At 41.1% G+C, this 13290-nt stretch overlaps 1 protein-coding gene across 1 annotated transcript in view; it reads right to left on the reverse strand.

Annotated features, from left to right (window-relative positions):
* Positions 1-8687: 8687 nt before the first annotated feature.
* The window catches only part of LOC148134107 (NACHT, LRR and PYD domains-containing protein 3-like), a 43341-nt gene continuing 38738 nt past the window's right edge, over positions 8688-13290 (reverse strand). Inside the window, exons 6-7 of the mRNA XM_087985684.1 lie at positions 10038-10129; positions 8688-8795 (exon numbers count right to left, since the gene is read on the reverse strand). Coding sequence (XP_087841810.1) covers positions 8688-8795; positions 10038-10129 — 200 coding nt within the window. The remainder of the gene's footprint in view (positions 8796-10037; positions 10130-13290) is intronic.

Genomic DNA, 13290 nt, shown 5'->3' on the forward strand with positions numbered 1-13290 from the left:
GGGGAGCAGGAGAATCGACATTTTGAGCAAAAGCTCTTCATCAGGAATAAACAATAGCAGCACTGACTTTCACTCTGTCGGGCCAAATGTTCTTGATCCTGATTGGAGCCTTGGAGCAGCACAAAAATATCAAATATCCTAAATCACACGTCAGTCACCATAAACCAACTTGGCTTTCATCTGTGAAAAATCCTTTTGGACCAACCAATTTCCACAGTGGTGAGGCCTCTGGACCAGGTCCAATAACAGAGATTTCACAAAGTTGATGGAGTACTGCATCAAGGTGTAACACTATGGCCTCACAGTGAATTGGTCTAAAAATATATCTGGGCATTTATCTCTAAAATGTCAGTACCAACAAAATAATAATAGCAATAATAAATACTTACGCAAATTAATACCCTAAAATGAAATAACAATCCCAAGCAAATGTACATGGGAGTATCTTCACATAGACCATTATCGTTTGGGAACTTCAAAGGATAACAGCAACAAAGGGCAAGATGGGAAGCGTCCTGTTTGACAAAGTTGTTCGATCCTCTCTGGGACAGTTGCTACCACAACACTCCAGATCTCAGTGTTTGTCCTGTTAAAATGTACACCACAGCACTATGCCTCTTTCTACAAATAGCATAACTCACACGTCTTTTTGACAAACAAATAATTCAACAATACACATCATAAATGGAACCCTGGTGTCCTACCATTCACTGGGTACTGCCTTGTCTTGCAACTTCTGGTAAAATGTAAAATGTATCACGTCAGGGTTTATCAGGATTAAATTTTATCTGCCGTTGATCTGCCTGTTTTTCCAATCTACCTACTTTTGTTTGTAGCCTAAGAATATTTTCCTCACTGCCAACCACCCAGTCAATATTTGTGTCATCACAAACTTACTTAGTATCCCCAACCACCGCCACCCCCCAACAACACACACATTCACCCACATACATGAACACACACACACGCAGACGTACACACACTCACACAAATACACATACACTCTTTATCATCATTTACGAATATCACAAACAATAAAAGATCCAAAATTGATCCCACTGGATACCAGTCTCTAATTACACTAACAGCCTTCTTTCAGCTTTGCCTCTGCTTCCTCTGACTGAGTCAATTTGCTAATTTATTCTGAATTTCATGTGTTTTTACTTTAGTTGTTAATCTCCTATGTGTGGCTTTGGGACAGTTCAGTGACTCAGTGCTTAGCACTACTGCCTCACAGCACCAGAGCCCTGGGTTCGATTCCAGACTTGGGTGACTGTCTGTGTGGAGTTTATACATTCTCCCTATGTCTGTGCAGATTTCCTCTGGGTGCATGTTTCCTCCCACAGTCCAAAGGTGTTCAGGTTAGGTGAATTGGCCATGTTAAATTGCCCATAGAGATAGGTGCATTATGCAGGGGTAAAGGTAGGGGAATGGGTCTAGGTGGGTTAACCTTTGGAGGGTGAGTGTGGACTTGTTGGCCTGCATGGCCTGTTTCTATACTGTAGGGAATTGAATATAATCTTGTCAAAGGCTTTGCTAAAATCCATATAAACTACATCAATTGCCCTACTCTCATCCAAAGACCTGGTGACTTCCTCGAAAAATTTCACCACACTTGTGATGCATTTTGTCTCTCTGACAAAACCATGCTAACAAAAAAGAACAAAGAAAATTACAGCACAGGAACAGGCCTTTCAGCCCTCCAAGCCTCTGCTGATCCAGATCCTCAATTAAAACCCGGCGCCTATTTTCCAAGGATCTGTATCCCTCTGTGCCCTGGCCATTCATGTAGCTGTCTAGATACATCTTAACCGATGCCTTCATGTCCATCTCTACCTCCTCTCTGCATAATGAACTTTCCACGCATATTTCCCTTAACCCTTTCCCATCTCACCTTGAATTTGTGACCCCTCGTAATTAAGTCCCCCAGTCTGGTATAAAAAAAGCTTCTTGATATCCACCCTGTCTATACCTCTCATGAATTTGTCGACCTCAGTCAGGATTGCCCCCTCAGACTCCACCTTTTTAATGAAAATAATCTTATTCTACTCAACCTCTCTTAATAGCTAGCACCCTCCATACTAGGCAACATTCTGGTGAATCCCCTCTGCACCCTCTCCAAAGCATCCACATCCTTCTGATAACATAGCAACCAAAACTGTATGCTGTGTTTCAAATGTGGCCAAACCAAAGTCCTATACAACTATAACATGACCTGGCAAATCCTGTACTCAATACCCTGTCCGATGTAGGAAAGCATGCCGTATGCCTTCTTGACCATTCTATTGACCTGCATTGCCACCTTCAGGGAAATATGGGCCTGACCACGCAGATCTCTCCGTATGTCAATTTCCCCAGGGCTTAAGTCCAAAGATATGCAGTTTAGGTGAATTGACCTTGCTAAATTACCCATCGTATTCGGGGATATGTAAGCAAGGTGCATTAGATAGGGGAAGTCTAGACAAATTGGTGTAGGGGACTGGGTTGGTGTGGATTTGTTGGGCAAAATGGCCTCAGCCTGTTTCCACACTCTAGGGATTCTAATTTACTGAATAGTTTCCTTGAGAACTGGGTCTTCCAAAATGCATCACCTTGCATTTGCCTAGACTGAACTCCATCTGCCATTCCTCTGCCCAACTCTCCAATCTATCCTTTTCTGCTGCATTCTCTGACAGTCCCCTTCACCAACTGCTACTCCACCACTGATCACAGTTCTTCATTTTGAGAAACTCTGTTCCACTATTACTCACAGCCTGCTGTTGTCCAGCCAATTCTCTATCCATCTAGCTAGTACACCCTGGATCCCATGCAACTTCACTTTCTCCATCAGCCTGCCTTGGGGAACCTTATCAAATGCCTTATTGAAGTCCACGTATATGACATCTACAGCCCTTCTCTCATCAATCAACTTTGTCACTTCCTCAAATAATTCTGTTAAGTTGGTATTATCTCAGAGAATAGATAAGGGAGATCTCGTGGACGTGGGTACTTGGATTTTCTTTGCTTCTATACTCAATTCCTCTTGTTATGAAGGCCAACAAGCTATTAGCTTTCTTCACTGCCTGCTGTACCTGCATGCTTGATAGGTCAAAATTAACTTGATTTAATTTGTCATGATAAAAGTGGGTACATCAGCATCAGGCCAGGATGAACTGAATGGAAACAAACCAAGTAAAGTATTGCTGAAAATACATTTGCAATCAAAAGGCACAGATTTTTAAAAAAGTATGTGATTTAATCTTTATAATGGAGCATGTTGTCCTCTAATTTCTCGAATTTACATTCTCACCTGTTTACCTGTATTCAAAATGTTCCATGTTCATCATTAATTTATTTGCTTTCTTGGACAGGCATGAATCACATTTTGTAAAATCTCTACGAAAGTGTTAGCTGTTCTGTTGTGATTCTTTCTCTAAGTCCTTCTGATTATCCAACTCCGTCTCCTAAACCTATACCCTCTAGTTTTGCACTTCTCTCCCCTGGGAAATAGACCTTGGTGATTCACCCTATCCATGCCCCTCATGATTTTATTAACCTCTATAAGGTCACACCTCAGCCTCCAATACTCCAGGAAAAATTGCCTCAGCCTATTCAACTTCCCCCTATAGCTCAAACCTTCCAACCCTGGCAACATCCTCGTAAATCTTTCCTGAAACTTTTCAAGTTTAACATCTTTCCTACAATAGGGAGCCCAGAATTGCGCACAGCATTCCAAAAGGTCTAACCAAAGTCCTGTATAGCCGCAACATGACTTTCTAACTCTCATACTCAACACACTGAACAATAAAGGCAAGCACACTAAAAGCCTACTTCACTACCCTGTCTACCTGCGACTTCACTTTCAAGGAACAATGAACCTGCACCCCAAGGTCTCTTTATTTGTCAACACTTCCCATTAAGTGTATTGGTCCTTTCCTGATTTGCCATACCAAAATGCAACACCACATGCTTATCTGAATTAAACTCCATCTGCCATCCTTGGCACATTGGCCCATATGATGACGATTCCATTGTACTCTGACATAACTATCTGTACTGTCCACTACACCATCAATTTTGGTGTGATTTGATTTTGATTATTATTTTATTGTCACATGCATTTTACATAAAAAAGTACAATAAAATACAGTGAAAACATTTCATTTGTCACAATGACACAGCACTATTTTGAATAATTTAAGAATAAGGAAAAATGGAAAGATATGGCTAAAGCTGAGCCAGTTAAACACTGTCATCAATGCCTATGCCATCACTCTTTTTCCATCACCACTTCACCACCATATGCAGTGGACCCAGCCAACACTGAAGTTGCTGATCCCTAGACATATACTGCTCAACCATTGCGAGCCAATGGCTGCGCCAAACCAACCAACGTCAGAGCTGTATTTCTCACCGGTAGACTCACCTCATCGATGTTGCCATCATGCCTTTCCGCCACTGCACTGCCGCTAGTGCTGGACCCAACCAACAACAAAGTCACCAAACCTCAGGCATGATCTTTTGCCGCTGGGTTGATCTCGCTGATGTCGTCTCCACCGATATGACAGACATTGATTTTAGGTCCTGTGCATGCTTTGGAAAAGTAAGTAGCTGCTCACTCGAGGTGTGTCCTGGGCTCACTCTTCCCTGTATTGGACACTTGCTGCCATGGTACTGTCCAAACTCAGGACAAGGTCAAGAAGAGAAATAAAAAACAGAGAAGCAAAAGAAAGAAAGAGAAAAGTGGTCGGAGCAAATGAGTTCTGGCAGAAGAACCATCCTGCCATATGGTGCTGCCATCTTAGGACGAAGCAAACTTATTGCAAACTTGCTAACCATACCTCCTATATTTACATCCAAATCATTTATGTAAAATGATAAAAAGTAGTGGACCTAGCACCAAATTCTGTGGAGCACCACTGGTCAGAGGCCTCCAGTCCGATAAACAAACCTCCACCACCATCCTCTGTCTCCTACTCCAAAGCCAATTTTGTAACAAATTGGCAAACCCACCCTGAATCCCGTGTGATCTAACTTTACTAACCAGTCAACCATGCAGAACCTTGTCAAAGGCTGCACTAAAATCCAAGCAAACAACTTCTTCTGCCCTCAATCTTTTTGATTACTTCCTCAAAAAACTCAAGCAAGTTTGTGAGGTACGATGTTCCTTGCAAAAAATCCATGCTATCTCTACTCAATCCTTGCCTCTCTAAAAGCATATAAAGCCTATCTTTCAGAATCATCACCAACAACTTACCCACCACTAAAGTTAGACCCACAGGTCTATAGTTCCCAGGCTTCTCCTCACACCCTTTCTTAAACAATAGCACAATATTAGCCAAATTCCAGTTCTTCGGTTCTTCACCCATGCTCATAGTGTTGAAGAAAACTCTCGAGACTTGGACCTTGCAAACTGATTAGTTTATGACACAATATATCATGGGAATTCACCATCCTAACTGTGGCTCAGTGTTATTCCGAAGTACATCAGGATACTACAGGATTATATAGAGAAAGGAGCTGATCGTTAATTACACAGTTTGGCATGCTTACAAGTTGGTACTAAATTAGAGGTTAGTCATTAAGTTCAAAACTAAAGCACTATTATGCATTCTATAAGTGGACAGATGAAATGGTATCACCACCTGCTCCAGTTAACACTAAACAGAGATATCCGAATTGGCTGAATGACCATGAAGAGGCAATAACTAGAGAAGGAAGGGGGATGAATTGGAAAGTCTATGTCAACTTGACTAGTTCTACAGCCTGCGCTGATCATTCAGCAAAGGGAGGAGATGCTATCTTGAGAAGGAAGATAAGGATAACCTTTCACATTACCTCATAGTAAGGAATGCATAGCCAGCAAAGTTCTGGCTGGGGACACAAAATGGAACTCTCAGCCAAATCAGGAAAATGGCTTCTGGGCAAATAATGTTAACTTTTCCCCAACATATAGATAAACAAATATTTCTACTAGGTGCCCCGCAATTTCCTACCCACCTTCCCACAACATCCTGAGACACATATAATCAGGTACTGGGGGGTTATCTATCTTTATGTTTTCTAAGACCTCCAGTTCTTCCTCTTCTGTAATGTGGACTGTTTTCAAAATATCAATATTTATTTCCTGGAGTTCTCGAGCCCCCATTTCTTTTTCAACAGTAAAAATTGATGTGAAATATTCAGTTGCCATCTCTCTCACCTCCTGAGGTTCAACACAAAGACAACATTGTTGATCTTTAAAGGGTCTTACTCTTTCTCTCTCAATGCTCTCCTGCTCTTGAAGTGTTTATAGAATCTTTTTTGGGTTATCTTAAATCTAATTTTCCATTTTTGCTTTTCTGATTTCCTTTTTAAGCATGTTCCTACCCTCTTTATACCCTTCAACCAACAGGACCATATGCTTCTAAACACTCATTATCACACTTTTAAAGACTCCCATTTGTCAGTCATACTTTTACCTGTAAACGGTCTGCTCTAATCAACTTTTGAAATCATTCTCTTAAATTTTGCCTGATTCCAATTAAGAGCTTTAACTTTTTTTGGAAGATTTATCCTTTTCCATAGCTATTTTAAAACTAACAGCATTATAATCACTAGTTCCAGCCACTTACTCTGCCTTATTTTGCAAAAGATATTCAAGTTTTGCTCATTCTCCACAGAACATTTATATATTGATAAAGAAAATTTTCTGAAACACATTTAACAAATACTTCACCAACCAAAACTTTAACACTATGACAGTCCCTCAGAAATATCTATTCTAATTGCCATCATTTTGGACATGCTGGTGTTGGACTGGGCTGTACAAAGTTAGAAATCACACAACACCAGGTTATAGGCCAACAGGTTTAATTGGAAACACACTAGCTTTCGGAGCAAAGCTCCTTCATCAGGTGATAGTGGAGAGCTCAATCCTAACACAGAATTTATAGCAAAAATTTATGGCAAATGTCCGAGACTGGTGGTCGGATCTCCGGGTGACCATCCTCCAAGGTGGACTTCGGAACAGGCAGCAGAGGAAAGTGGCCGAGCAGAGGCTAATAGCTAAGTTCGGTAACCATAGGGAGGGCCTCAACCAGGACTTTGGGTTCATGTCACAATACAGGTGATCACTATTGCACTACACACACACACACACACACACACAGATATTCCTACACACACACACACTTTCTCACACTCACAACCCCCACCCCAGACAGACACACACACACACACAGAGACAGACAAAGACCCACATGCACATATATATTTTGTGGGGTGAATTTGTACTTGCAGAGTTATATTGCACTTTGCTCAAAAACTGCATACAGTCATGTAGAACTCTGAGCTCAAAAACTGCATGAATTTATGTAAAACTTGTTATCTCATTTTTTAGATTAGAATCAATCTAAACATCAGGTCATAGACAGAGAACACAGGGGGCTAACATCTTCAACATTTTGTCTAGCTATCACCATTGTTAACAGCTAACCCAAGAATGCAACTTTTAAAAAAACGTTTTGTGATTTACACATGAAAGAAGTGAAACTATCACTGTATTCTAACGGATGAAAGGCTTAACAAACGATCAATTTTCAATGTATAATTTCAGTTACCTCACACTGTAAATTTTTGCTATAAATTCTGTGTTACGATTGAGCCCTCCACAATCACCTGATGAAGGAGCGTCGCTCCGAAAGCTAGTGTGCTTCTAATTAAACCTGTTGGACTATAACCTGGTGTTGTGTGATTTTTAATTTTATTCTAATTGCAGTAGTAATGTATTCCTTAATTAAATATGCCATTTCCTCTCCTCTCTTACTATCCCTCCTATAACACCTAAAGCCTGGAATGTTGAGCTGCCTCTCTTGTCAATTCCTCAGCCAAGCTCCTGTAGTAGCTTTGACATCCCAAACCCACATTCCCATACATGCGCTGAGCTTATCAGCCTTACCTGAAAGTTAAATCATTCTCTGACCGCTCATGTCTGTCTTTTCGAATTAACTTGCTCTTTTCTGATTCAGAACCATCCTCATATTTCTGTCTATGCACTGTTACTTAGAAGCTCCCACCTCACCACTCTAAAAATGTTGGCAGGATCCGAAACTAGAACTAGCAAATCTCCCCAGTCGGATATTGGTCCCTTTCCAGTTCAGGTGAAACCCATCTTTTTTGAACAGATCTTTTATTTCCCAGAAAAAATCCCAATGATCCAAGAAACTGAATCCCTGCACATTGCACCACCTTTTCAGCCATTGATTTATCAATCCTCTCCTTCCCTCAAACGAAACCCCAAAACACAGAAATGATGTGCCATCTACATTTCGGAAATAAGCCTTTCATCAAGAATGTGACTTGGTTTCAATAGATTCCAGTATCTGCAGTAATCTGCTCCTACATTTTCCCCTGTATCAGCTTTTATTTCTCCCTGCCTCACAATTATCCATCCCCTTTATCTGCGTCTCTTCTCTCTCTTTCTGGGCTCCATCTCCACCTATTGCAGGAGTGAGAGCCACTAACTGCACTTTTTTTCCGAGCTACTTTGAGTGATGAAGGGTCACTGAATCTGAAACGTTACCTTTGTTTTAACTCCACAGAAGCTGCCAAACCTGCCGAGTTTCTCCAGCGATTTCTCTTTTCATCCACATCCACTTCCAGATGACGTTCCCAACGCGGGACCGCACTTCTATTGGCTATAAGCACGAGATTGACAGATGGTCTGATCAATCAGAGCTGGATGAGAGTAAAGGTCCGCCCTGAGGGCTCACGCGGGGTCTCGAGGCGCGGCCGTTTAACCGACTCTGCGCGAGCTCGCGGACTGGGGCCTCGCGCTGGAGAGAAATAAGAGTTTATTTTTAAGTCTTTCAAATGAAGGTGAGAAAACAGGTATGATACTAATCAGTAAACTGTTAATGTGTGGATACACTGAGGAGGAAAGTTTTTCTATCCAGTTACCTGTCCAAATGACGTTGGCGCTCGGGGTTAACAGGACACCAGATCAGGATGAGATCCATCCAAGGATTCTGAAGTGAGAGGGGCACTGGCCACAACATCACAGTCTCCTCTGGACTGAGAGGAGGTGTCAGGAGACTGGAGGGTTATCAACATTATGACCTTGTTCTGTGAAGACTTGTAAATTAATCCTGGAATTGACAGCCTTGTCAGTTTAACACTGTTGTTGGGAGAGCTTCAGGAAACAACTATTGGGATAAAACTGATAATCACATGGATAAAGGTGGGTTGGTTAAAAAATGTCAAGGGGAATTGTGTAAAACTATCTTGCTGAAGTTTTCTGATGACTTAACAGAAAGGGTCAATGAGGGCAATGTTACTAATGTGATTAACATGGATTTCCAGAAGATAGCATACAACAAATTGTGCAGATTATAAGTCATGGCACAAGAGGTACGGCAACATGGATACAACATTAACTGAGTGATAGGAAAGAGAGAGTCAGTGGTCAGTGGATATTTTTCTGGCTGGAGGAAGATTTGGAGTGGAGTTCCCAACGGGTCAATATTGGGACTGGCATGTTCCAGTAAGGAGAAAGGATAAGGATAGCAAGGTAAGGGAATCTTGGACAAAGAGGGAGGTTGTGAATTTATTCAAAAAGAAAAAAAAAAGCAAATGGAAGGTTTAGGAAGCTAAAATTGGACAAGGACTGTAAAGATTATAAAGAAAGCAGGAAAGAATTCAAGCAGGGAATTAGTAGAGCAAGAAGGGACCATGAAATTGACAAATAGGTTTAAAGAGAATTCCAAGGCATTCTAGGCATACATTAAAAAATAAAAACAAGAGGATAATGAGGGAGAAGGTAGAACCATTTGAGAATAAAGGAGGAACTTGTGCTTGGAGGCTTGCAAAATCCTAAATGAGTACTTTGTGTCAGTATTGACCCAGAAGAAGGATTTAGAGGATAGTGAGATTAGTGTGGAGCATGCTAATATGCAAGGGCATTTTGAGATCAAGAAAGAAGTGGTGTTGGGTTTTTTGAAGAGCATTAAAGTTGCTAAGTCGCAAGGGCTTGATGCTATCTCCACCAAGTTTTTCAGTAAGGCAAGAGTGGAGATTACCGGGACCTTGACCAATACATTTGTATCTTCACTAGCCACTGGAGAGATACCGGAGGACTGGCAAGCAGCTAATGTTTTTCCTCTGTTCAAGACTGCAATTAGAGATAATCCAGGAAGTTATAAACTGGTGAGTCTTTCATCATTCGTTGGGAAGCTATTGACAGAATTCTCCAGGATCGGATTTAAGCATGGCTTTGTGTAGGGCAGGTTGTGTCGAATTTACTTGGTTGAATTTTTTGAGGAGGTGATCGATGAGGGTACAGCAGATGGATATTGTCTCCATGGATTTTAGTAAGGCTTTTGACAAGGTCCCTCATGGTAGGCTCATCCAGAAGAGTATAATGCATGGGATCCACAGTAACTTGGCCGCATGGATTCAGAATTGGTTTGCCCATAGAAGGCATAGAGTAGTTGTGGAAGGGTGTTTTTCTGGCTGGAGAATGGTGACTAGTGGTGTTCCGCAGGGAATCATACTGGGACCTCTGCCTTTGTAACAGATATAAATGACTTGGATGGAGTTGTAGATGGATGGGTTAGTAAGTTTGTAGATGATGCAAAGATCAGTAGAGTTGTGGATATTGTAGAAGGTTGTGAAAGGATGCAGCAGCATATAGATCAGTTGCAGAAATGGGCGGAGAAGTGGCAGATGGCATTTAATCTGTCTAAGTGTGAGGTGCTACTCTTTAGGAGATCAAATGTTAAGGAAAAGTATACAGTTAAGGACAGAACCCTGAACATATCGATGTACAGCGGGATATTAGGGTTCAAGTTTGTAGCTCCCTGAAAGTGGCCACACATGTAGATAGGGTGTTAAGAAGGTGTGTGTCATACTTCCAGTCTTGGTCAGGACATTGAGTCCAAGAGTCAGGATGTCATTTTGCAGCTGCATATGACATTGGCTAGGCCATATGTAGAATATTGCATTTGGTTCAAAGTTTAAAAAAAAATCACACACCAGGTTATAGTCCGACATGTTTATTTAGAAGCAGTAGCCTTTGCAGTGCTTTCGATGGTCGTGGAATATAAAATCGAAAGACATAGAATTTATAGCAAAAGTTTACAGTGTGATGTAACTGAAATGATATATTGAAAAAGACCTGTATCTTATAATCTGATACTCCACAACCACCTGATGAAGGTGCAGCACTCCAAAAGCTAGAGCTTCCAAATAAACCTGTTCGACTATAACCTGGTGTTGTCTGATTTTTAACTTTCTCTTCCATCATTGTATAATTTGCTCTAGAAATAGACTTGCCTTACCTATGAGATAGTATGCTTTCTCGCATGACTCATGAACTGCCTTATCTGGAGACTGTCGCTAATGAGCATGTGAATACAGAGTATTGACCCAAGTCCTGAGAACAATGCACCATTAATACCCACTCTTGGCAAGGTCTCAACTCTGCTGCATGCAAGTGTAAGTCAGCCATCTCGTGGCTAATTTTTAGTACTGAGTCTAGTTAAGCAAATTGTCGTTGGGCCATTTATGAATCCCTACTGAACTGGAGCTTTTCGACACAGTCGTGATCCATTTGTTTTATGGACTGGCTGCTACCCATGACATATTATGAGATGTAATAAGATTGGTCAATTCAAGGTCTGCATCTGAGATTTTCTTCAACACCGTCCGATGAAGAAAAGCAATCCGTATGCCTTCTTGATCACTTGGTCGACCTGCATTGCCACCTTCAGGGCCTGAACATTCTGTACGTCAATTTTCCCAAGGGCATTTCCATTTACCGTGTAGTTCGCTCTCGAATTGGATCTTCCAAAATGCATCATCTCACATTTGCCCGGATTGAACTACATCTGCCATTTCTCTGCCCAAATCTCCAATCTATTTATGTTCTGCTGCATTCTCTGACAGTCCCCTTCATCATCTGCTAACCCACCAATCTCCGTGTCATCTGCAAATCAGACCACCTGTACATCACTCCAGATCATTGATGTAAATAACAAACAACAGTGGTCTCAACACGGATCCCTATGGAACACCACTGGTCACAGTTCTCCATTTTGAGAAACTCCCTTCACTGCTACTCTGTCTCCTGTTGCCCAGCCAGATCTGCATCCATCTAGCTAATACACCCTGGAGCCCCAGAAACTTCACTTTCTCTATCAGCCTGTCTTGGGGAACCTTATCAAATGCCTTACTGAAGTCCATGAGTATGACATCTACAGCCCTTCCCTCATCAATCAACTTTGTCACTTTATTTTTAGATTAGATATCTCAAAGAATTGTCTTCAGTTTTAAAAAAAAGCCAAGCATTAAAATCCCTGTTACTCTTTCTTTCGTCAAAGCTTCCAATGGAAGTATTTCAAAATACGAACTATATTGCACCACTGTTACTTTAACTTGAAGTAGTTAAAACTCTCTTTGCTCAAAGGTTTTTGAAAAGAAACAAGCATTTGGAAAGGCCTTGGACATAAAGATGCAGGTTAGATGGAGATCTAAATGAAGACGGAATATACTCAAAATGAATTTCCCTTCTGGTGAGAATCCAGAAGTCACTCAGGAAGGACATTGCAAAACATCATTTTTTTTTCTCCCAATCACTGCATAGTCAGTTGCTCAAAACAGAAGAGACCTTTGAGATGATATTGTAAAATCAGGCAGTCAGTGGAAGCGCTGCTGACATTGATGTGTCTGGAAAATTCTAAACTATAAGCAGCAAAACCATTAATCAATTTAAAAAGATTTTAGTACAGGACATTTTTACATCATCTCGGAGAAAGATGCTTGAGATCAGAGCTGAAAGTGTGTCCATTCCTGAAGAAGGGCTCATGCCTGAAAGGTTTCATATTTAGTATGATTTTTATTGCTTTTGTAGGATGTTTCAGACAAGCTGACCAACCAATTTATTTTTGAAACCTGTTGTGTCTTATGAAAAGTTGTCGGAGTTGTAAGATGTTTACCTGTTTTAAGGACGTTCCCAGAACAGCTCCAATTATCATGCTCTGCTCCCAAGGCAAAACGTTTACTTCCCTCTACAGGAACTAAATAGCACATCTAGAGACCGAGTGTCTAATCAATCCAAAATTGATTGATAAATCAATCCAAAATTGCACCTCATAAATCCATAATTTGAAGGTCTCTTATGGTAAAATCCGTGTGTCTTGTCAAGGAGGCCTGGAATCAAATCCCACCTGCTCCAGAGCTGTGCAATAACTTTGAACATAGAACATATCTACAAACAATGCACCTGAAATGGAGCTCCATTTGTCTTGAGAGGTTATGGATACATGATTTTCC

This window comes from Chiloscyllium plagiosum, unplaced genomic scaffold, assembly GCF_037043375.1.
Source record: "Chiloscyllium plagiosum isolate Xiang-an unplaced genomic scaffold, Cpla_swu_hap1 HiC_scaffold_75, whole genome shotgun sequence".
Taxonomy (NCBI): Eukaryota; Metazoa; Chordata; class Chondrichthyes; order Orectolobiformes; family Hemiscylliidae; genus Chiloscyllium; species Chiloscyllium plagiosum.